Below are 25,463 nucleotides of genomic sequence, written 5' to 3' on the forward strand. Positions count from 1 at the left end.
CATAAAAAACAAGTGTACTTAAAGAGGATGACCAGCTCATTGCTCAAGCATTCGCTCCAGAGTTGTTGCCCTGTGGTGGAACTGGTAGTCCAGAACCTGGTCTTCAATTTTACAGGCCCAGATATATGATTATCTGTGTGCATGCAGAGATGGCCAAACTCAAGTGGAATGATACACTAATAATGTTTACAAATGGCTAAAGCACAAATCAGAAAGCAAATTTGATTATTTTCAATAAGAAATAATATTGACAAGCCAGGAAGATAATCTGGTAAACTTGAAGATTTATTCCATACCATATAAACAGATTGATTTGTGAGTGTGGAAAGAGAAAAATCGGTTGAATTTTCCTAGAGCCTAGTGTGAATCAGCTGTGATACTTGATATACTCATCCCCTGTAGGGATCAGAATATTCAGAATATTTATTTCGCCAGAGTACTTGCTTCCCTGGATGATACTGCAAACATGCTGAATAATTCTTAGTTTTTGGTTTCCATTTTTAATCTGTTCTTTTCATGAGTTCGTTCTTTATATAATTTATAGTACAGATTATTTTATGTGCCTACATTCTTACCCTGGCATTGTGGATTAGTCAGTTTTCCAATTCTTTTCTCCATTCATTTTGAAAGCTTTTTTTTTTTTTTTTTTGAGACAGAGTTTTGCTCTGTCGCCCAGGCTGGAGGGCAAAGGCGTGATCTGAGCTCACTGCAACCTCCGCCTCCCGGGTTCAAGTGATTCTCCTGCCTCAGCCTCCCGAGTAGCTGGGATTACAGGCACCTACCACCACGCCCAGCTAATTTTTGTATTTTTAGTAGAGACAGGATTTCACCATGCTGGCCAGGCTGGTGTTGAACTCTCGACCTCAGGTGATCCGCCTGCCTCGGCCTCTCAAAGTGCTGGGATTACAGGCGTGAGCCACTGCACCCGGCCTGAAAGCATTCTTTTAAGGATAGGTAGCTTCTGGAGATAGTGAATATCAGTAACTGTGTGTTTATTCATTTAATTTATAAAGATCAGTATTATCTCTACTATATGTGAACATTTTACAGTAACACCAATATGGTCAGATATGCTGAACATAATGGTGTTCCCAAGACCTGGGCAGTGTATATAGTAGTGTTGTATATAGACACTTTTGCTTCAGGCTGGTATTATGTTGGGATAAAAGAAAAGGAGCTGAAAGACACTTAAAAAATAGTGTCAAGGCTGGGCACGGTGGCTCACGCCTGTAATCCCAGCATTTTGGGAGGCTGAGGCAGGCGGATCATGCGGTCAGGAGATTGAGATCATCCTGGCCAACAAGGTGAAACCCCCTCTCTACTAAAATACAAAGTGTGGTGGTGTGCACCTGTAGTCCCAGCTACTCGGGAGGCTGAGGCAGGGGAATTGTTTGAACCCAGGAGGCGGAGGTTGCAGTGAGTTGAGATCACACCACTGCACTCTAGCCTGGTAACAGAGCAAGACTCAATCTCAAAAAAAAAAAAAAAATGGCATCAAGTATGAAAACAGACTAATTATTTTTATTCATTTGTTTATTTAAACTGGAGTCTCACTCTGTCACCCAGACTGGAGTGCAGTGGTGTAATCTCAGCTCCCCACAACCTCTGCCTCCTGGGCTCAAGTGATGATTGTGCCTCAGCCTCCCGACTAGCTGGGACTACAGGCACACACCACCACACCTGGCTAAGTTTTTGTATTTTTGGCAGAGATGGGGTTTCGCCACGTTGCTCAGGCTGGTCTCGAACTCCTGAGCTCAAGGGATCCACCTGCCTCAGCCTCCCAAAATGCTGAGATTACAGGCGTGAGCCACCGCGCTGGCCAAAAACAGACTAATTAATTTTCAGAGCTCTCATGAAAGGCACATTCTCCTCCCTCCTTTTCTTGCTCTTGACCTTGCTATAGTAAAGCCAATACTGAACTCTGTAGAGACACAAAGTAGAGCTTAGTCTTCTTGGAAAGGGCACAAATTGCTAGGTAGGTATATCAGGGAGGTTTCAGATTCCCTACGGCAGATGTGCTGAGTGAATTTAGTCTGCTTCTCCCAGGCTCAAAGGGCAGAGACTCTTTTTTATGACTTCATTTTGTGATGTTAGTCAAATTAAGGCCTGGAGGCAGGAGATAGCCCATAAAGGCTCATGTTAGTCCTCTGATTTAATCATCAGAAGAGAGACTTGGGTGGCTCTTAACTTCAGGAAAGCCACACTTACAATATCCCCTATAAGGCTGATCTTGTAGTATTTTGAAGACTTCCTTTTAAATAGATTCCATAGGCTTTTGAATCATTGTTCTCACAATGTTATGTATAATATGCAAATGCTAAAGCAAACATAAACACATGTTTGAATTATGAACCCTAATAGATAGGAGGAAGCACTATTCCTAATTCCTTTTGACAGTGTCAGCACTGTCAGGGGCCCAGCTGAAGGCCTTCTGCTCCCTGACACTATTGTCGTCTTCAAGGCCTTAGAAAATCACTTCCAAACTCTAGCTTTTAGGGAAAAGGTAATTTGGCTTTTCTGGGAAAGCATGATGCAATAGATTCATCCAGAAGGGTGAAGAATTCTTATAATCTCAAACTGCAGGTGGAGATCTAAATACATTTAGAAAGGAAATTTGTTGAGAGTGCCACCAATTGTCTAAAAAGTAAGTACTAAAATTACCAGAGGTGGCTGGGCACAGTGGCTCACACCTATAATCCCAGAACTTTGGGAGGCCGAGGTGGGTGGATCACCTGAGGTCAGGAGTTTGAGAACAGCCTGGCCAACATGATGAAACCCTGTCTTTACTAAAAATACAAAAATTAGCTGGGCGTGGTGGCAGATACCTGTAATCCCAGCTACTCAGGAGGCTGAGGAAGGAGAATCATTTGAACCCAGGAGGCAGAGGTTGCAGTGAACCGAGATCATGCCACTGCACTCCAGTCTGGGCAACAAGAGCGAAGCTCTATCACAAAAAAAAAAAAAAAAAAAAAAAAAAAAAAATTACCAGAGGTGTGTATAATAATGATTTTAAATGAGTACATTCAAACCTTTTTCCTTGTCTGTAAATTTATGGCCTTGAACAATAATGCCTTTAGGGCATCATTTTTATGATATCAAGAGCAAAAAAGATAGAAAGTTATCATCACAAAACCAGAAGCTCTAGCCTGCTGTAAGGGGTGATGTATGAGATTGTTGGATTTGATAGCAGATTACTGGGCAGATTGTTAAATTTGCCTTCTCTGGTGATCTTTTACATTTTGACAAATTCTTCCTTGTTTTGAGATGATTTAAACATACGGTTATGAAATGGATCAGAACTTTTAAATCAAAGTTGAAAGTTTTCTTTACTGCCTGGAGTACAGGTGTGTTACAATGAATATATACATAAATAAATGGAAAATTATGCACAAGTTGGAAAGCATTCACTTTCTGGCAATATATTCTGGAGAAGCAAAACAATGGAGAAGAGGAAAGTTGAGAAAGCCGAATTTCTGTGCTAAGGTCATAATTCTCTTACTCTCTAATCTTCTGAGTCTCTTCATTGTGTCAGAGTTTCTCATCACTGGAATGGAAGCTCCACACAGGCAGGGATCATCATCTGTGTATTTATTTTTTATTTATTTATTCTTTTTATTTTTTGAGATGCAGTGTCTCTCTGTTGCCCAGGCTGGAGGGCAGTGGTGTGATTTCGGCTCACTGCAACCTCCACCTCTCAGGTTCCAGCAATTCTCCTGCCTCAGCCTCCTGAGTAGCTGGGATTGCAGGCGTGAGCCACCCTGCCTGGTTACTTTTTGTATTTTTAGTAGAGACAGGATTTCACCATGTTAGCCAGGATGGTCTCGAATTTCTGACCTCAGGTGATCCGCCTGTCTTGGCCTCCCGAAGTGTTGGGATTACAGGCGTGAGCCTCACCCGGAATCATCTGTGTTTTTAACTGATGTATCCCAATCATCTAGAAAGTGGCTAGCACATAGTAGGCTCTCAATTTATACTTACTGATTAAACAAATCCATAACATGATATTAATCATAGCAGCCTCTATATATTTGGCTTGAATGTTTCATGGGGGAAAAATGAGACAAAGGAGCTTGAACCTCCTTGGAAGAAGATTCTTACCTAAATCCAGTTACAGTCAATTTTTTTCATTGCTTACACAGCCTTCCAAATCAAAATCATCTTGAAACCAGCAGCAGTTGACATCTTCCAGAGGTAGTATGATGCCAAATCTCAGCCTTGCTCACCTCCCTTAATGTGGCCTCAGCTGTATGCTGAAATATGGTAGCGAAAAGACTGTGCTCTGAATAACAGATCCCAGTTTTTTCATTAGTTATAGGACCTTGGCCATGTTTTTTAACTGTTGATAATTTGGTTTCCTAACAATTGGGACATGAGTAATATCAACCAGGGAGTTCTAAGGATAAAATGAGATAATTCATGTAAAGTTCCCCGCATAGTACAGCACATGGGAAACACTCCATAAATGTTAAATTATAGCATTTTGCCGTCAGAGGATTTCTTCTCAGTTCATTTTCTTCTGTTCATTTTTCTGCTTGAGCACTTGTATCAGTTTCCTTGGGCTCCCATAAAAATGACGACAAACAAGATGACTTACAATAGCAGAAACTGCTCACAGTTCAGTAGGCTAGATGACCAAGGTGTTGCCAGGGCCCGGCTCCCTCTGAAACCTTTGGGAAAGGATCTTTCCTTGCACATTTCAGTTTCTGGTAGCCCCCGACATTCTTGGCTTGTGGTGGAGAATCTCCATCTCCATGTCAGTGTTCACACGGTGTTCTTTCTGTGTCTCTTCACATCATCTTCCCTCTATGCATGTCTGTGTCCAAATTTTAACTTTTATAAACACACCAGTCATCTTGGATAAGGGCCCACCCTAGTGACCTCATTTTAATTTGTTTACTTCTGTAAAGTCCCTATTTCCAAAAGAGACTACATTCCGAGGTACTTGGGATTAGGACTTTAGCATATTTGGTGGAGAGGGACAAAATTCAACCCCTAATAGAAAAGCAGATAGGAAAAAAATAATGAACTGAGAAGAAATCCTCAGCTAGCAAAATAATAGCATGATTCTTTCTTCTCAACTAAGCATGTCCTTCCTTCCCCAGTGGGGGTGGATCGTATAATTTGGCAGCGAATTAGGAGCTTTTAGGTTTAGGCTTACCTGTCTCACTAACAGTCTACATCAAAAAAAGTCACTCAAATTCTACAGACCTGGGTTACTTCAATGTAAAATGAAGGGGCTGAACCAGATGATTCTACCATGTCTTCTAATTTCAAGAGGCCATGTTTACAAAGTGTGGCCCTCTTCTTCTCAACTACAGTCAGTGTCTACATCTCCTGGATTCTCTGTGCATCTTGATGTTCCTTTAACTAATAATAAAGGCTCCCATCATTACCACAAAAAAATCAATATGTGAGATAATTGATATGTTAATTAGTTTGATTGAGCAGTTTCACAATACATACATATATCAAAGCATCACGCTGGGCATCATAAATATATATAATTTTTATTTGTCAATTAAAAAATAAGAAGAAGAAAAAGTAGTTCTGATATATCTCAGGCAATTTCATTTGTCCCAGTGTATACTTGCATTAGAATCCCATTGTTCATGATGCTATTTAATGAGAACACTGGTCTTTTCAAATGAAAGTTTTATTAGATTTAGATTGATAAAATATCTAAATAGTGCCAGTGAGCCTTTTTGTGTGTGTTTTTATTGCTTTTTGAAATTTTCTAAAATTTGTTGACATTTGTTTTAATGTCAAACACCCTCCACATAGAAATAAGATCCGAGGTATGAGGGTTTGTACTATGTGTCTTTTTTGATTATAGTATAATACAACTCCTGTGAAAGTCATAAAACCAAAGTTCAAAGGATTAGAGGAAATGAGAAATTATAGTTGTCCCTGGTTATCTGCAGTTTTGATTTCCCCAGTTTCAGTTATCTGTGGTCAAGGACAATCCAAAAATATTAAATGAAAATATCCTGAAATAAACCATTTTTAGTTTTAAATTGCAGGCTGTTGGGAGTAGTGTGATGAAATCTCACACTGTCCCATTCCCATTCCCCAAGGATTTGAATCTTCTCTTTGTCCAGCACATCAGTGCTGTCTGTGCTACTGGCCCATTAGTTACATAGTAGCCATCTCGGTTATCAGATCAACTGCCATGGGTATCCCAGTGCTTATGTTCAAGGAACCCTTATTTTACCTAATAATGGCCCCAAAGCACCAGAGTAGTGATGTTCATATATTATTATAATTGCTTTATTTTACTATTAGCTGTTGTAATTAATTTCTTACTGTGCCTTATCTTAGGTAGGTATGTATAGGAAAAAACAGTATATACAGGGCTCAATACTGTCCGTGATTTCAGGCATCCACAGGAAGTCTGAGAACATATCCTCTAAAGATAAGGGGGGACTACTGTAAATGCTGCCACAGATTCACAGACTACTGACAACTTTCCTGAAAGTTTGCTTAGATTATCATTATACTTAAAAGCACAGACTACCATTATACTTAAAAGAAGTCTACTCTGCTGCAGCTAGAAGAAAATTTAAGAAAGAAAATTAGAACTCTATGCCAACTCTGGGATATAACAGTTTTAGAGTGCCCTAGCCAACAAGGGTTGGCCACAGATAGATTCAAGATCACCAAATGGCATTTTCTTGGCCGTGTCTGAAAACTGCTGCCCCAAGTGTTCACAGGATTGTTTCTTTCTCTTTCAGCTTCCTCCATTCTCAAAAGGGAGAAACGACTGAGGACAAAGAATGTACATTTTAGTTGTGTCACCGTGTACTACTTCACCAGGAGGCAAGGCTTCACAAGTGTGCCCAGTCAAGGGGGAAGCACCCTGGGGATGTCCAGCCGCCATAACAGCGTGCGCCAGTACACTCTTGGCGAGTTTGCAAGGGAGCAGGAGAGGCTCCACCGGGAGATGTTGAGAGAACACCTTAGGGAGGAAAAGCTGAACTCCTTAAAACTAAAGGTAAAAAACAAACTCATTTTCTGCAAAGTCTCATATCCTTACAGCAATTTGATTGAGTTAACCGTTTTCATATTTATAATCACGAAACAAACTGGGCATTTTACATAACAGACTGCTTGCTGACATTTTTTTAAAGCAAAACGATATAGTCTGTTTGCTAAAAGCAATGTGGGAAACTTACCTGACATCATTTATTCATTCATTCCACCAATATTTACTATTGAATATTGTGAGATCATATGCCCTGTGCTTGGGCTAGGGCTAGTAGGAGACCAAAAATAGATGTGGTCCTCTCTCTACAGGAACTTATAGAATAGTAGAAAAGAAAAATATTAATAAAAGTGCTAAACAAAATAAAAGCACAACTTCATTGAGTGTAATGTAGAAGAGTTGCAAGGTATTATGAAAGTTTATAATAGGGAATTGATGTGGTCAAGGAGGTCAAGGAAAGCTTTCTCAAGGAAGTGAAATGAAAATCTGAAGAGGTGACTAGGCAAAGAGGATTGGCAAGAGCATTTCAGATATCAGGAAAAGCCAGAGCTACTGTATTAGTCTGTTTTCACGCTGCTGATAAAGACACACCCGGGACTAGGTAATTTACAAAGAAAAGGAGGTTTAATGAACTCAGTTCCATATGGCTGGGGAGGCCTCACAATCATGGCAGAGGGCAAAAGGCACTTATTACATGGCGGCAGCAAGAGGGAAAGTGAGAGCCAAGTGAAAAAGAAACTCCTTATAAAACCATCAAATCTCATGAGACTTATCACTACCATGAGAACGCTATGGGGGAACCGCCCCCATGATTCAGTTATCCCCCACTGGGTCCCTGCCACAACACATGGGAATTATGGGAGTTACAATTCAAGATGAGATTTGGGTGAGGACACAGCCAAACCATATCAGCTACCTTGTGCCAGGAGGGAACACAGTGAGTCCACAATGGCTTGTGTGGCTGGAGCAGAGGCAAGAAGAATGAAGTAACGTGAAGGAGGCAGGAATGAGGCTTTGTAAACCATATTAAGGTATTTTTTCCTCTTCTTCCTAAGGCCATCAAAAGTCATCAAGAGTTTTAAGCTGAGTTGGAGTGGCAGAATATGATCCAGCTCATGAAATGGTGGGAGAAAAAGTTATGGGTAGGGTAAGTGGTGTTGAGACGGGATGGAATATATGAAGTTAGACCAGTTAGAAGGCTGTTACCACAGTCAGGGAGAGAGGTGACAGTAGGTTATATTAGACTGATGATGGTAGGGGAGTCGGAGAGAGATGAATAGAGGGAGAAATTTAGCAAACAAAATCAGCAGTGCTTAATGACAGGTTGGATTTAGGAGGAAGAGAAGGAGATTGTCAGGAATGACCCCTAAATTTCTGGCTTGCAAAACTGAATGGGTTGTAGGTGATAATACTGTTTTGCTATGACAAAGAACACAGGAAGGGGACAGGCTGGGGGTGGGATGTGGATAGTGAGATCATTTTTGGACATACTGAGTTTGAGGGGCTTTTGAGTTACCAAGAGATGTCAGGAAGGTATCCAAGTGGAAAAACTTATTTTTTTGCCACTTTAGAGATTAAATGGAGAGAAATATGACACTGAAAACATCTTTTGTCAACTAAAGACACTCTTCCGTTGGATTATCACCTTATCAATTGATAGGAAATATTTTTCCATCATTATTTAATGACAACGAAAATCTTTCTTAGGTAATCCAGGGTACTTAACATAAATGGTCGTTTGTTAAATACCTGAAGCACCATAAGCACAGCTGGGTTAGCATTACTTTTAGTTTTCAGAATAAAGTCAGTCAGCAGGGGTGTGATGTGTGTTTCAAAACATCTTGTTTTCATGTACTTTGCAATGTATGTATGTGCCATGTTCCCAATTTCATGGCAAAGCAGTCACTTAAATTAAGCTGGATACAAGCTAGCTTAGAGCATGTCTCTTACTTTGGCAGTATTTTTGGCAGGTTTCACTGAAAGTCTCGGGTCTCATTAAAAGTTTTGTCAGTAGCAATCCTCTATTATTGTTGTTGTTTTTTATGCTTGCTCTGCATGTAGCTTAATTTAGTAAAAATTCTCAGATTTGCTTCTCTTCTGCAATCCACCCTCTGCCTTTGTCACCCACAGCAAACCAACTCTACCCTCTACCCAAAGAGTGAAGTCGTTCTCCAAATTCAAGTATTGATAGCACAATAGTAATGGCTGCCAATTATTAAGTGATTTTATTTGCCAGGTACTTTATGAACATGATTTAATGTAATCCTCAGGAAGACCCAGTGGAATAGGTAAATTATTAGAACATGTTTACAACTGAGAAATAAAAGAAGCACAGAGATGTTAAGTTGGCTCATCCAAATAGAAAATGGATTCTATTATCTTATTACTTCCTATTCTTAAATTAATTGATTAGCTCCTATAGGCATTGAGAAAGACAGTCTTTGTACCTTTGGGGAGTCATCCTCTCTGGGGTCTGGTACTGTGTGCAGTGGTTTTTAACAGCTGGAGGACTGACATGCTGTCTGAGAACCAAAAGATTTATTGTGGTGAACTCCGAGACACGTGATACATGTGATGAATGTAAGGGAAAGTCACAAACCTACAGCAACCTTCTCCCATGTGCTATGTACTATAATTTGTATCCAGCTACTTCCATACATTTTTTAAATAAGCTGAATGAGAAAAGAAGGAGCCAAAAGACCACTCTATTACTAATTTGTTTTTTAAAATTCTGCTTAGTGTTGGATGTTGGAGAGGCAATCATCTGAGCTAGTGTCAGGTATCAGTTTGTTATTGGTAATTGAAAACACAGTTTTCCCCTTTGGTGAAATGTAAACAAAAGGCATTTGGTTATCATCACTACTTCCAAATAAATGCCAACCTAAAAGATAATGACATTTTGAGGTGATCCAATCTTAACCTCACTGTGCTTAAAGTATTCAGAAACACATGTCACACAAAGCTAAAAGATCACAGCAATATGAACCAGCTTTTTAAAACTCTGAGGAGAATTAATGGAGAAAAACTTGTGTATATTTTCATTGTAATTCCTCTAGTATATGAACTTTTATGATTTTTAAAATATTATTGACTATGGTTTAGCTATCCAAAGCCAGCTACCCCAAAACATAGCTATTCAAAAATTTCACTCTGATACTTGAAATTTCACTTTTAATGTGGTACTTGTTTGAAATATAAACACCTCTGGTGTAAGTAACAAAATATAGATGCCCCTCAATTTGCAGTGGAATTATCTCCTGATAAACCCATCGTAAATTTAAAATATCATTAAGTTGAAAAATGCATTTAATACACCTAACGTACTGAACATTATGGCTTAACTTAGCCCACCTTAAACATGCTCAGAACACTTACATTGGCCTACCGGAGAGGAAGATCATCTGGCCACACAGTTTGCCATAAGGTAGCAGTTGTTCATCCTCATGATTGCATGGCTGACAGAGCTGTCCCAATACCCTGTATCATGCAAGGATATTGCTAGCCCAGCAAAAGATCAAAATTCAAAATTCAAAGCCTAGTTTCTACTGAATGTATATTGCTTTTGCACCATCATAAACTCATGAAAAGCCAAACCATCATAAACCAGGGACCTTTTGTAAATGTGGCTAAATTGATTTCATTATTTTGACTGGGGCAGCAGAAGGGTCATTGGTACGGAAAAGCATTCCAGAAAGAAAAGTAAGGATTGTTAAAGACAAACTTTGCTCACTGTGAGTTGGCCTGAGTTGGTCCTTTGTGAGTGACAGTGAATTGCCCGCTGAATAAGGAGGGAGGAAAGGCAGCATCTGACAAGACAGACAGTTTCCAAACCCATCATTATGGAGACATGTAGTACACCATGGGAAACTCACTGAACTCAGAGCTAGATAGTTTTCCTTCTACTTCTTTGAGAAGCAACAGCCCCAAAACAGGAAGAAGTTCCTCTTTCCACTGTCCCTCTGTATCTTTCCAGGGTGTCTTTGCTGAGTTCCAAATAGAGAACACATTTATATAATGGCACCTCTCATAATGGGGCTTTAATAGAGAAATATGAGAAAAAGAAATACATGCATATACACTTTTAGACATTATAGTACATCTATAGATGTTATTTTGAAAACAAAATAAAAGTAGAAATGTATGTTTTGATCATAAAATTGCTCCTAATTTAGTAATTCATCTTCCAATCAAGTTATGATTTTAGATCTATCAAAAAATAATATGTATGTATTACCTTAGTAGAACAAATCCAATTCTATTTGGGGGAGTTCAAGTGTGTCTTTTTTTGTTAGTGGTGCTGGTCTTTCAAACATTGTCTATAAACAACTAATAGAGAAAACTGATTGAATAAAATGCATTTCTAGAAGAAATAAGTAGCTTTAGATTTCTAAATTACAGAGCACAGTTCTTCTCTGTCAAGCCCATTCAAACATGTCGTACTCTTCTCAGTAATCAATGCAGTCATCTTAATACTATACACTTTTCCAAATTAAGTGCTTAGATTTCATCATCTGCACCACATTGTTGAACAATTACATTAGACTTTATTCCCAATTCACATGTATCTGTAAAATGCATTAGGCAGCCATTTGTATGTTTTAAAGAACATTGGTGTTCCAATTGCCTCTGGGTTCTATCATACTGGATTCTACCACCTTGTTCTAAGAAATTTAATTTAGCTTTCATAGCTTTGGCTTGCTTTTTTATTTTTTCAACCCAAGTTGTTCCTCCTATTTCTGAGATCCAAGTGTCTATCTTCATTCTTGCTGCCATTTCTAATTGCTTTTCAGAATTATGTACTTTTCTCAAGTTTTCAGTCATATGTTCCTTGAGTAATGTGTGGCTGTTACTTGCCCTCCTTCCCTCATTTAAAAAACAAACAAAAAAAAGTTGGCAGATGGTAACTCTTCCTTTAATGATTAACCTTTAAAAAAACTCTACATAAATTTTTTTTCATCCCAAATCTCAGATTTATGACTGCTTTGCCCATTTAGTGACTTACCAATGCAATATTATAATTCTCCACTTCACCTCCAGCCCTGCCCTTTGTATCTCCTCAAAAGTCTTTTGATTTATCTTCCAGATAAGGGCCTTAAATGCCCTGATAGATAGAAGAGATTAGAAGCTTTCGAGAAACAGTTGAACTATATCAATCATCAACATTTTTGGATGTGTTATTAACTATTTCCCCATACTCTGATTCTTTATTTTAGATGTGTCAGAACCTGCTGGTCATGATATGTTTGAACTCCACTTATCCTTACAGAATTTCTGTTAGATTGTAGAGATTATGCCACAGCATACTTAGTGTCAGAGCTTCCGGAATGCATCCCCAAATGGAGGCCCACTTTAACATCAAATGGAAAACTTTGATGTGCTCAATACCTGCTCTGTCACATACACAACCTATTTTGACAGAGAAAATAAACCTAAACAAAATGATGGAGACTGAAAGGGTGGGCTGCAGCCCTGGGCAAATGCAATACATTTAAGAATATGTTCTTTCAAAATATTGTTGGTGTTTTAGTTTAAATGGAACAACTAAGCATATGTAATCAAATCTTTAGTTTCTTTCTCTGCAACAACCATTGGACTGTTAATTTAGGGAAGTCAATTGCACTGATTCTCCTGATTAAAATGTGGGGTATATTCAGTGATGTGCTGGAGCCAGCTTGTTAAAGTTGCTCACTAAAGTGGATTGTGTACTTCTCTTCCCAATGGTAGCTTGAAATCAGCTATGATGGGTGTATTTAAACCATGAGATTTGGCAAACATGACAAATTAGATTTTTTTTTCCAGAGTGTCAGTTGTTAAATATTTACTAGCATGCTACTAGATCCGTCTGGCTTATTAGCTACCACTGAAAGAAGCGATGTTGGTCTAAATCAGAGGGTAGGAGAAAAAAATTTGAGAGGAAATTTTCATATGTCTTATATGTTGATACTATCATCATCCCTCCTGGTGACTGTGTGGTAATATGTATTCCAGGGTCCTCTTGTGACTTCAGGTTGTTGAAATTCTCATAAGCTAACAAAACAACCAAACATTCCTAGTTCTTCGAGGGTATAATTAAATTGGTTCCAGTTTGCCACCTGCAATTAACAGCTAATGAGCTAAAGAACTATATTATAAGATGTGACTCAATATCCAAATGATATACATATTTTCCTTTAGTTTTCCAGAGACCTTATAGACTAGGTCACTGTCCAACTTATACCACAAAACCAGGAATTTATCGTATTAAAAACATATCCTATGCTTTCTGGCCTCTTATTGAACAATTCTGGTGATCCAGAGCACACAGCTTTTTGAAATAGCTCATTTCATTTTGCAGCTTTAATTGTTAGAAAGCTCTTCCTAACATTGAGCAACCTGCTGCCATGTGACCCGAATTCTGCCCCGTAAGTACACAGAGTAAATCTTCCCTATTTTCCGAATTCTGGCTGTTTGAAAGCAATGGTGATGGACATGCAAATATTTGAAGAAAGCTTATGGGCTCTATATGTTTCTGTTCTGCAGGATTAAACATCCTTGGTTCTTTCCACTGATCCTCCTGGGGCATGGCTTTTAGGCTCTTTGTTGCCCTGGTTTCCTTCCTCTGGATACAGTGCTATTTATGTCTCCTTTATAATATGGTACTTGATCTGGACATGGTGCTCCAGGAATATGTTACGTTATCTTCTCCCAAGTTCTGGATGTTCTTTCCATGGAATACACTAAGGATATAGTGGCTTTTGGACTGTGATCAATTTTTTTTGTTCTTAGTAAGCTGGTGGTAAGCAAAAAACAAACAAACAATAAATAAGCTAAACTAAACAAAAAACAAGCAAACAAAACTCAGATCTTTTAAGCCAACTCTGCATTATGATATAAATCAAAATTTTGTAACATCTCCATGGCAAAAGCCCTCTTTAGTGCTAGACATGGCCTGTAGAGAGTGATCAATAAAGTTTTGTTACATTTAATTTCAATAAACTTGGTCTTGTCATCTGTAGATGTGATAAGCTTGCCTTTTAGGTCTTCATCCAGGTTATGGACTTAAAATTGCATTTAACAAAACAGGGCCAAGTTTAGGATATCCTCTCAAGGTAGCTATCCTCAAGAGTAAAAGGAGAAGCACCTCACTATGACCCCCAGGGAGAAACATTGCCAGGGTGCGCCACTGCTACTGATAGGATGTATAGATGCCGTATCCTTCATTCCTGGCCTCCTTGGTGGTACAAAAGAGGCTGAGCATCACTGGTCTTAGAGGCATTTTTACTGCTCAGCTAACTAAAAAGTCATATATCCAACCATATTCTTATTAATCAGATTACATTCCATTTTCCACATGAAGAGCATAAGAAATTCTGTCAGAGTGAAAGAATGGGAAATTCTCAGAACTATATTCTTGTCTTAGAGACAAAATAAGAAATTCTCTGGCCGGGCAAGGTGGCTCGCACCTGTAATCCCAGCACTTTGGGAGGCAGAGGCTGGAGAATTGCTGGAGGCCAGGAGTTAAAGACCAGCCTGGGCAACATAGTGAGACCCCTTCTCTACAAAATAATTTAAAATTTAGCTGGGCAGTTGCATGTGCCTGTAGTCCCAGCTACTTGGAAGGTTGTGATGAGAGCATCACTTGGGCCCTGGAGTTCAAGGTTGCAGTGAGCTATGATTGTGCCATTGTACCCATAGCCTGGGTCCCAGGTGACAGAGTGAGATTCTGGGAAAAGAAAGAAAGAGAAAGAGAGAGAGAGAGAGAAAGAGAGAAAGAAAGAAAGAGAAAGGAAGGAAGGAAGGAAGCAAGGAAGGAAGGAAGGAAAGAGAGAGAGAAAGAAAGAGGAAGGAAGAAGGAGGGAGGGAAGGAAGCAAAGAGAGAGAGGAAGAAAGAAAGAGAGAGGAAGGAAGGAAGGAAGGAGAGAGAGGAAGAAAGACAGAGAGAGAAAGGAAGGAAGGAAGGAGAGAGAGGAAGAAAGAAAGAGGAAGGAAGGAAGGAGAGAGAGGAAGAAAGAAAGAGAGAGAAAGGAAGGAAGGAGAGAGAGGAAGAAAGAAAGAGAGAGGAAGGAAGGAAGGAGAGAGAGGAAGAAAGAAAGAGAAAGGAAGGAAGGAAAGAGAGAGAGGAAGAAAGAAAGAGAGAGGGAGTAAGGAAGGGAGGAAAGAGAGGGAGGAAGAAAGAAAGAGAGAAAGGAAGGAAGGAAGGAAGAAAAGAGAGAGAGGAAGAAAGAGAGAGAGAAAGGAAGGAAGGGAGGAGAGAGAGAGGAAGAAAGAGAGAGAGGAAGGAAGGAAAGAGAGAGAGGAAGAAAGAGAGAGAGAGGAAGGACGGAAGGAAAGAGAGAGAGGAAGAAAGAAAGTGAGAGAGAGGAAGAAAGGAAGGAAAGAGAGAGGAAGAAAAGTGAGAGAGAGGAAGAAAGGAAGGAAAGAGAGAGAGGAAGAAAGAAAGAGAGAGAGAGGAAGGACAGAAGGAAGGGAGGAAGGGAGGAAAGAGAGAGGAAGAAAGAAAGAGGAAGGAAGGGATGTAATCCATGGGGTCTGAGATTAGGGGCCAGGGCAGAAAGCCCAAGATGCAGATCTCATTCTCACTTTTATCTTCCATATGTTAAGCTTCTGCATGGAATTTTAATTGAAAAATGGACACATTCCCTGTAGTAAACTTAGGCAATAGTCTAATAATTACTGCTCTTTTTTGTCACATGTACAGAGACCATCTTTTTAAGTATTTTTTTCTAGAATATTATTATTCAGAACTAGCTTTTTTTAAAAAAAATTGTTCTCACTTTGATTATCTTCTAATTCTTTACTCCATGACTCTTCAAAACTGTTACACTGCACAACCATAACTTCAGGCTTTTTCATTGCTTCAAAACATAAATTGTCTGGGCCTGGAGATTCTTCCATAAAACAGCGAAGTCCTCTTTCACTGTCTCCTCACCTCCCTTTTGCTTTAAATCCTTCCTGACATGCCTGTTCTCGCATTTTTGGTTTGAAGGTTTTTCTTTTTGAAAAAGACTATGGAATCTGAATAGGAAGTAAATCTGCTTTGTGACTTTGTACCTAGCCTTCCTTTTCATGTCTATTCTCTCTTCCACCCCACCACTTCAATAACTTGCACATATATTTCGTGCTCTTACAACATTATATCATATTTATTACACGGTCATCTCCCCCAGCAGACTGGAACCTCCTTATATGGAAGAACTGTTGTACATCTATGAAACTCCATACCTAGTACAGTGCTTGGCAATATGCCATAGTGATTAAGAATATTCATTTATTCATTTTAAAAATGTATTAATCAATTACTATGGGACTGGCAATTATCAAGGTGCAAAGGATACACTGGTAAACAAGACAGATGTCATCTCTGCTCTCAACATGCTCACAGTATGATAGGGGAGATAAACATTAAATCAATCACCAAAGCTAATATAGTCTTACAACACTAGACCACAGGCTATACAGATTTCTCAGGCCAGGATAAATAAGTTAAAAGTCAGCTGAGAAAATCAAAAGAGTAATACATTAGCTCAACCAGCTTTCTCTGATGTCCTCTCCATTAGAAAGGCCACCTCCACATGCCCAAAAAGTAGGACCCAAAGGAAATACTAACTGGTGAGATGTTGTATCTTTGGTTTGCTCTCTGTTTTCTTCTTTCCTGAGCTCTTGCTTTCTGTGTCTGAATCATATCCTTTCTTTCTTTCTTTTTTTTCTTTTTTTTTTTTTTGAGACAGAGTCTCGCTGTCACCCAGGCTAGAGTGCAGTGGTGTGATCTCAGCTTCCTGCAACCTCCACCTCCTGGATTCAAGCAATTCCCTTGCCTCAGCTTCCCAAATACCTGGGACTGCAGGTGCCTGCCATCAATCCTGGCTAGTTTTTGTATTTTTAGTAGAGACAGGGTTTCACCATGTTGGCCAGTCTGGTCTTGAACTCCTGAGCTCGTTATCTGCCCGCTTCAGCCTCCCAAAGTGCTGGGATTACAGGTGTGAGCCACCACGCCCGGCCCATATCCTTTATTTCTGAGTGAGCTATTTCTAGGGGAGCTTATTCTGCTCTTTTGTCTCTTGCCCCACAGCACTGAGATCAGCTCTTAGAGTGTAGTGCCACGTTATCTTTTTTTGTTTCCTTTTGTTCAGTTTTTCTACCATTGCTCTTAAGAATTTTTACTCCAACTGGTCTTGAAAGCATGGCTCAAGCTTTGGAGTCAAATAAACCTAAGTTTGATCTTCAACATCATCATTAATTGGCTATTTAGCTAGACTTTGGCAAATTATATTCTCCGAGCTTCGATTTTCTCAACTACAAAAAAATTTTACTTTATAAGATTGTCATGCAAATTAGGTGAGATAATTTATATACAGTATGGACCTTAATGACTAGTATTTACTATACGGCAGCTTAGGTCATTCTCAACATCATCATCTTTATTATAATATGCAGTAATCAGTGTCTGTGAAGTTGAATTAGTTTTTCACATTCTTGTTTCTGGAAATCACTCTCTTTTTCACAAGTGTGAATAATTCAGTAATGACCAGAAAATTTTGTTAGTAAACATAGCTTTTAAGTGCTAAAAAGAAGTGTTTTTATTTTTGTTTTTTGTTTTATTTTGTTTTGCCCTGGCATTTTAGTCAATCTATACTTTTAGTATTGTTTCTCTCTTCTAATCATTTTATTAGTTGAATTGAATTCGGTGTTTGGGGGCCCTTGATGGCACCAAAAATTTCATCTCATTAAAATTCATGGAAGAACTCATTCACAACATGATATGTAAAAACAAACAAAAAGTTGAGCCTTGATTTTTATTTGGGATCCCTATATTTGACTCAAAGCTGTCTGAGAATCATTCCACTGATTCTGACAGTAATGTGTCCCATCCCTCAGGTGTGTTTAGATGGGCAAAATGATTTATTCTATAGGGCTTTGGGAATGGTTTTCTCACAGTTATCAGTGCATACGAATCTGCAAAATTAAGATGTTTGGTTTCCATCTGTCAAAAAAAAGTTATAGTGGTTTTATTTGTAGTGAGTCTGAACAAGTTTACACAGTGGCTTAAGAACTAAGTCCATCTTAAGTGTCATCATTGAAACAAAGCAAGCATACACACATGTGCATGCATGCCCACTCACACATGCCCACCCCACACATACATACACACAGGGGCCTTGACCTGGAGATCCTAACAGTACAACATAGATACATGCATACAGAGATAGGATAAACATAAAATAAAGATGGTTAAGTCAAATCATAAATTAAGTCAGTATTCATCACCTGTAAACTAGCTAAGCCAAATGGCAAAGAAGAATTTCTCTCTGGATAACTGCTATTTATCTACTTTTAGCTCTTCAGTTATGGACCAAGACAGGGAGTGATCCCATGCAAGTTCAATCATCTAGATAATTTATAGGTCAATGACTGTATCATGCTCTGTCCTATCTCAGGCCTTTGAAACTATTGTTGCTCAGCATGGAATGCCTTCTGTCACCACTGTTCATTTAACTGCTACTCTATTTTCAGATTTGAATATTGAAGTCTTCTCACTTCACCCCACTGCCAGCCCCACTGCCACCCTCCTACATAACCCTCAAATGCCCCATGTTCACCCTAAGCTAGGAAATCCTTATGAACTAGGTTAAAATTACTAGACTCCTTGTCTCTTTTCTCCAGTTCATTGGGATCAAGGGCTGTATGTTGTGCACCAGTACACCTAATGCCTGATTCCAAATAATCATAAAAGACTGTTCAGTACCTGTTAAGTGTATTAAAATAATAGATATATGTAATTATTATTACTTTTAAGAGCACAAGCTGTAGAGTCACATAGTAGGGTTGTAACTTGATGCACATCCTCATTACTTGCAATCTTGGGCAAATTATTTAACATTCCTGTGCCTCATTTTCCTCATCAGTTAAATGAATACAATGATAGTATTTGCCTCATGAGATGTATATGATCCTAAATGAACTAATGCAGGTAAAGTGTTTAGAACAGTGCCTGGCACACAGATGCGAAAGCTGTTATTAATATTATGTCATATCTGCTTCTACCACTTCTTTAACCCCCACCTGCAATTTCTCTTTCTTTCACACTCAAGAAAACACAGAAATAAAAACAGATTTAAGAGTCAAGGCTATTTGGTAATCTCTTTAAATCACATTTTTTGCAGACTTGCTTTGAGCTCTTGGGGAGGCAACATTATTTTTTTGAAAAAAAAAGAAAAAGAAAACACTACAGGAGAAATGATCCAAGTCCCAGATTGGCAGTATCTACTTGAGAAGAGAGCATTCATTTGAAAGTGCTGGTTATCCTATCAACAGACTAGCTTTTAGACACATTGTGTTTAATTCCATGTTAAATTCCCAGCTTTGTCTTGAGTACCATAGAAAACTCATAATCTATCTGTGAGATATAAAGAAAAGCATACTGAAAGAGGAGTCAGGAAATTGGGCTCTGTAAGTATGTCTTAGAGAAGTTACAATTAATTTAAGCTTCATTAATGCATGAAATAAGGATGTTGCATTTGACTAAAGTCTGAACATTTAATGATTCTATTTGAGATAGGAAAAAAAGATTTTAAAGGTAGCATCATGTCAAGAGGAAAAAAAAATGGACAAAATGAATACCGCTGTGAATGAAGATGGGTTGTATTAATAAAGAAAATGAGGTTTAATGGACTCACAGTTCCATTTGGCTGGGAGGCCTCTCAATCATGGCAGAAGGTCAAAGGCATATCTTACAAGGGCACATGGAAGCTGCCAAGGCTTGGGGCTTGCACCCTCTGAAGCCATGCCCCGAGCTGTAACTTCACCCCTCTTAGCCATGGCTGGAGCAGCTGAGACACAAGGCACCACATCCCTAGGCTGGACATAGCAGGGTGGCCCTGGGCCAGGCCCAGGAAACCATTTTTTCCTTCTAGGCCTCTGGGACTGTAATGGGAGGGGCTGCTGTGAAGGTCTCCAACATGCCCTGGAGACATTTTCCCCACTGTCTTGGTGATTAACATTCAGCTCTTTGTTACTTATGCAAATTTCTGTGTCAGGCTTGATTTCTCCCCAGGAAATGGGTTTTTCTCTTCTATTGGATTGTCAGGCTGTGCATTTTTCAAACTTTTATGCTCTGCTTCCTCTTGAATGTTTTGCCGCTTTGAAATTTCTTCCACTAGATAACCCAAATCATCTCTCTCAAGTTCAAAGTTCCACATATCTCTAGAGCAGGCGAAAAAATCCACCAGCCTCTTTGTTAAAGCACAGCAAGAGTCACTTTTGCTCTAGTTGCCAACAGGTTCCTCATCTTCATCTCAGCCCACCTCAGCCTGAACTTGATTGTCCATATCACTATCAGTATTTTGGTCAAAGCCATTCAACAAGTCTCTAGGAAATTCCAAACTTTCCCACATTTTCCTGTCTTCTGAGCCCTCCACATCTCTAGGAAGTTCCAAACTTTCCCACATTTTTTTCTCTTCTTCTGAGCTCTCCAAACTGTTCCAACCTCTGCCTATTTCCCAGTTCCAAAGTTGCTTCCACATTTTCAGGTATCTTTACATCATCACCCTACTCCTGGTACCAGTTTACTGTATTAGTCTGTTCTCATGCTGTTGGCAAAGACATACCTGAGACTGGGTAATTTATAAAGAAAAAGAGGTTTAATGGACTCACAGTTCCACGTGGCTGGGGAGGCCTCACAATCATGGCAGAAGATGAAAGGCACATCTTACATGGCAGCAGGTGAATAGGGAATGAGAACCAAGCTAAAAGGGTTTCCCCTTATGAAACCATCAGGTCTCATGAGACTTATTCACTATGGTGAGAAAAGTATGGGAAAAACCACCCCCTTGATTCAATTATTTCCTACTGGGTCCCTCCCACAACATGTGGGAATTATGGGAGCTACATTTGGTTGGGGACACAGCCAGACCATATCATGCATCATGGAGGAAAGGAGTCAGCAAGAGTAAGTGAGGCAATCCTGGCTGACTGCCTCCATTTATTCACACTAGCTCTTAAGAGGGTAATTGATGTGAGTGGGTGGACAAAATTAGGGAGCTCATTGACTTTTTCCCCTAAAATGCATTTGGAAATAATCTATGTAGTGCTCTGATTTTAAAGAGCATTTGAACTCAGTAGTTTTGGCCTGGTTTTTAAAGAAGCAAATGGGCACAGACTGGAAGAAAAGACTGGGGAAGGACTTCAAGGGGATAGCAGGGAATAGGAATATGTCTCGAAGGCTACACACCAAACCAGAAACTGTGAGGAGGAGAGGATAGGCCAGTGACCAGCCTAAGCTAGAGTATCTCCAGTCTTTATTAGAAATGATAGAGATGATATTGAGATGATGAAGACAAAACCCTGCCAGCTCACTGCAATGTTAATGTCAGATTTTGAAAATCTAGATTAGAAAACTTATAGTTTATTGAGCAAGAGTGAAACAGTATGTAGCTCTTTCAGATTTTTTTTTTTTTTTTTTTTTGAGACAGGGCATCACTCTGTCACTCAGGCTATATTATAATGGTGCAATCTTGGCTCACTGCAACCTTTGCCTCCCAGGTTCAAGTGATTCTCGTGCCTCAGTCACATGAGTAGCTGTGATTACAGGTGTACCCCTCCATGCCTGGCTAATTTTTGTATTTTTAGCAGAGATGTGGTTTTGCCATGTTGCCCAGGCTGGTCTCGAACTCCTGACCTCAAGTGATCTGCCTGCCTCCATCTCCCAAAGTGCTGTGATTACAGGCATGAGCCACCACAGCTGGCCAGATTCTTAATTAAATTTTTATTTTGAAATGAAATTCCTTATTCTAATTTTAGTATGCAGGAATAAGAAATGCAAATTTTACTTCTAAGGGCACTTATATTTGGAGTAAACTGAATCTGCAGTTCATATGACATACAGTTGTTTGTTTTTTAATTCTTAGGCACCAATTGGTTATTCATGTTGCCCTAAAAATTTTGATGTTTTTAAATATTTGCTAAAATCTTACTACATGTTGACTTTTAGATTTCATATATTATCTGATAACAACCATTTTTTAAAAATTAGGCTGATAACAACCATTTTTAAAAAATAGAGGTGGCTCATGCCTGTAATCCCAGCACTTTGGGAGGCCAAGGCAGGTGGATCACCTGAGGTCAGGAGTTCGAGACCAGCCTGACCAACAGGATGAAACCCCATCTCTACTAAAAATACAAAAATTAGCTGGGCATGGTGGCAGGCGCCTGTAATCCCAGCTACTCAGGAGGCTGAGGCAGGAGAATCACTTGAACCTGGGAGGCTGAGATTGCAGCTAGCCGAGATTGTGCCATTGCACTCCAGCCTGGGAAACAGAGCTAGACCCCATCTCAAAAAAAATAATAAATATAAAATAAAATAAAAATAAATCAATCTCTGTTGATATAAAATGGAGACTTTGTTGTTGTAATGTTACCAACTGCACAAGTAAGCATAAATATTACAGAACGTGGAGATTAAGTAGGAAGTATTAAAGGGAATCATACTACCCAAGTCCTGGGTGTGCTACATGTGCTGAGGAGTCAGGAGCTTGCTGAGGTTCACAGAGACAAGCCAAGAATTAATAAAAACAAACCAAAGTGCCATACAGTGGTAAGATGTAAAAGGGAACACTTCCTTTCTGTTACTACAGCTTTACCTATCACAGAGGATCGAGTGTATGTTAGGCAATTATAACTTGAATTCCTTAGAAAATCAGATCTTTACAGCTAAAAACATGCAGCTTGTTACAAATAACAATTAACAAAAACGACAAACACAACCAGTCAATGTGACGTCCTACTAGTGGCTATCACAGTTTAAACAATACATATGTAAAGAAATGCCAAGGAAGGAAATAAATTTTAGATTATACCAAGAGACAAAACCCAATAAAGAGGAATGTGTACCTTTTCATGATCACAGATTTTAACGCTGAAACACTCAGAAGTATATATATATATATATTTATTTATACCTTATAAAGTATTCATATATATATAAATACTTCTGAATATATATATATATTTATTTATTTATTTAAATAGAGTCTCACTCTGTCACCCAGGCTGGAATGCAGTGGTGCAATCATGGCTCACTGCAGCCTGACCTCCCGGGCTCAAGTGATCCTTGCACCTCAGCCTCCCAAGCAGCTGGGACTACAGGCACCCACCACCATGCCCAGCTAATTTTTGTGAATTTTTGATAGAGATGGGGTTTCATCATGTTGCCCAGGCTGGTCTTGAACTCTTGGCCTCAAGCAATCTGCCCACTTTGGACTCCCAAAGTCCTGGGATTACAGGCACGAGCCACTGCACCTGGCCTTTGTGATATATTTAATATATACACTTGCTAGTGTGTTATTTCCTCTATGAAAGTTTCTCTGCTTGAGGGCAAAGTCCAATCTTCTATTTGTTTTTTAATACATTCAGAGTTTTCCAGTTTGAGGATTTTTTCCAATAAAAATTCTTATCTGAATGTTAGACTTTTTCCTGTAAAGATGAGACAATGATGTCTGATGTTGCAAGTATTTTAAGTGTGTGATGGATGAACTGTTGTTAAGCTCACCAAGCATAGTAATAATTATAATTAATAAATTTTAGGAAGTGATAAATTTAAATATGAAAGAATTAAAATCCCTTCTGTATTTAGAACTTCCATGATTTTTCTCATGGAGTTTCTGCATTAATTCTATGCTGCTCCTCAGGGTAGATATCTTGCTCATATTCAGAGAAAACTTCTTTTTCTAAATGCTTTTTTATGAAGGAAACATAACGTGATATAATAGTAAGAAATGAAGTACTTATTCAGGGCTTACTGATGGATGAGATTAATTTAGAGAAGAAATATAAATAGAAGCAGACTAATCATGTGTATGTGAGACCGTTTCCACATGAGCTATTGTGCAGAAGGTACCATTTTGGGTGAGGGTTTGTGTGAACTCCTCTGAGGGCAGAGTTTATTGTTTCAGTTGTTGGTTGCTGAGAGCTTGAGGGCCCTGCCCTCTGTTCTTTGTCTTACTAAGAGCATGCTGACCTGACTGATTACTTCATATCAAGCCCTCATTCTTGGAATGTTCTGTAGAATAATCGTATTTGTAATCCCTGTAGCACACTGCAGCACACCTTTATTTCCTGGTGTATGGTTTTGCTGGAACTCAAAAGACAGAGTTGTTATTTCAAGGACAACATATTTGCTGAGTTAGGTGGTGATGGCTTCCACAAGGATGCTATTATCTCTGAACAAGGACACATTTATTCCAACATTGGAGCTGCCTATCATGAAATGAGTCTAAAGATAGTTTTCACTGATGAGCATTTGTAACCTTTGGTGTTTTTCACATAGCACTCTCTAAAAGCTCCAACAACTGTAGCTCCTAACATTAGGAGGTTATGAGTTCCAATTAACAGTCTTCTGTTACCTGTACATTTAAAAGCCTAACATTTTGATGCCTTTATTTTCCTTTCTGTGATTTCTCCTAAAGATTAAAAAAATGATCTAACAAACACTTGTTGATTATGAGGACATGATGATATATAATAGTTCATTCTCACCCAGTACAAACATACAGATTTTGTACCCTGCCCTTAATGAGTCTCTTATTTGCTGCTTTGTGTTTTTAGATGACTAAGAATGGCACAGTAGAATCAGAAGAAGCCAGCACTCTTACACTGGATGACATTTCTGATGATGACATTGACCTGGACAACACAGAGGTAGATGAGTACTTCTTCCTACAACCTTTGCCAACAAAAAAACGAAGAGCTCTGCTGCGTGCCTCTGGAGTGAAAAAGATTGACGTGGAAGAAAAGCACGAACTCCGAGCCATCCGCCTCTCACGAGAGGACTGTGGCTGTGACTGCCGAGTGTTCTGTGATCCAGACACGTGCACCTGCAGCCTGGCTGGCATTAAGTGCCAGGTAAGGGTTGGGAATTCAGGGCATCCAAAGACAAGACATTGTCTACCACCCCCTAAGGAGGCAGTCATGGTACCTATAATGAAGCTTCCCACATGTAAAAGAAAATTTTTTGGCAAGGCAAGACATGTAATTCAGGAAGAAAGACATAATTCAGGAAGAGAGAAAGACTAATTTAAGGCCATTCATGGGAATACATAAAATGCTTATACATATAAGATATCATCTGAAAGACAACCCAAGTAGCAGCTGAGTTAATTAAAATTATTTTATCTTGGATTCTTGTATTATATCACCTTATTTCAGCTTTTTACCAATGTTGAAGGAGATCATGACATCCCTAACACTGGAGTGTGTATTTTCTGATCCATCCATGGGATATAAAATGATGATTGATTAAAGGTGGTTGGATTAGTGGAAAAATTACTAGATTGAGACTGCAGAAAATGAAATTGTACTTCCATCTTTGCTGTTTGCCAACTATATGAAATTGGCAAGTCAGGCCCACTGGGTTACTTTCTGTATCTCTAAAATGAAGGAACCGAACTAGGTCAGGGGTTGGCACCCTATAAGTTCACAGGCCAAATCCGACCTTGCCACATGATTTTGT

The 25,463-nt window shown here is 39.1% G+C and overlaps 2 protein-coding genes across 6 annotated transcripts in view; one reads left to right on the forward strand and one right to left on the reverse strand.

Moving 5' to 3' along the window:
* CSRNP3 (cysteine and serine rich nuclear protein 3) overlaps positions 1-25,463 on the forward strand; it is a 208,531-nt gene that overhangs the window by 180,086 nt on the left and 2,982 nt on the right. For all 3 annotated transcript variants that reach the window (XM_009443626.5, XM_001144204.7, XM_009443625.5), the window contains 2 exons: positions 6,732-6,991; positions 24,560-24,856. In XM_009443626.5, the coding sequence (XP_009441901.2) occupies positions 6,732-6,991; positions 24,560-24,856 (557 nt within the window). The remainder of the gene's footprint in view (positions 1-6,731; positions 6,992-24,559; positions 24,857-25,463) is intronic.
* Positions 1-25,463, reverse strand: part of GALNT3 (polypeptide N-acetylgalactosaminyltransferase 3) — a 210,528-nt gene that overhangs the window by 73,594 nt on the left and 111,471 nt on the right. The window contains exon 15 of one of the 3 annotated variants that reach the window (XR_008546806.2): positions 11,873-13,751. The exons of the other annotated variants lie outside the window; for them this stretch is intronic. The gene's annotated coding sequence lies outside the window, so the exon portion shown is untranslated. Of the gene's footprint in view, positions 1-11,872; positions 13,752-25,463 lie in introns of those variants that run through there. 3 annotated transcript variants of the gene reach the window in all.

The sequence above is a fragment of the Pan troglodytes genome, chromosome 13 (assembly GCF_028858775.2).
Source record: "Pan troglodytes isolate AG18354 chromosome 13, NHGRI_mPanTro3-v2.0_pri, whole genome shotgun sequence".
Classification (NCBI taxonomy): Eukaryota; Metazoa; Chordata; class Mammalia; order Primates; family Hominidae; genus Pan; species Pan troglodytes.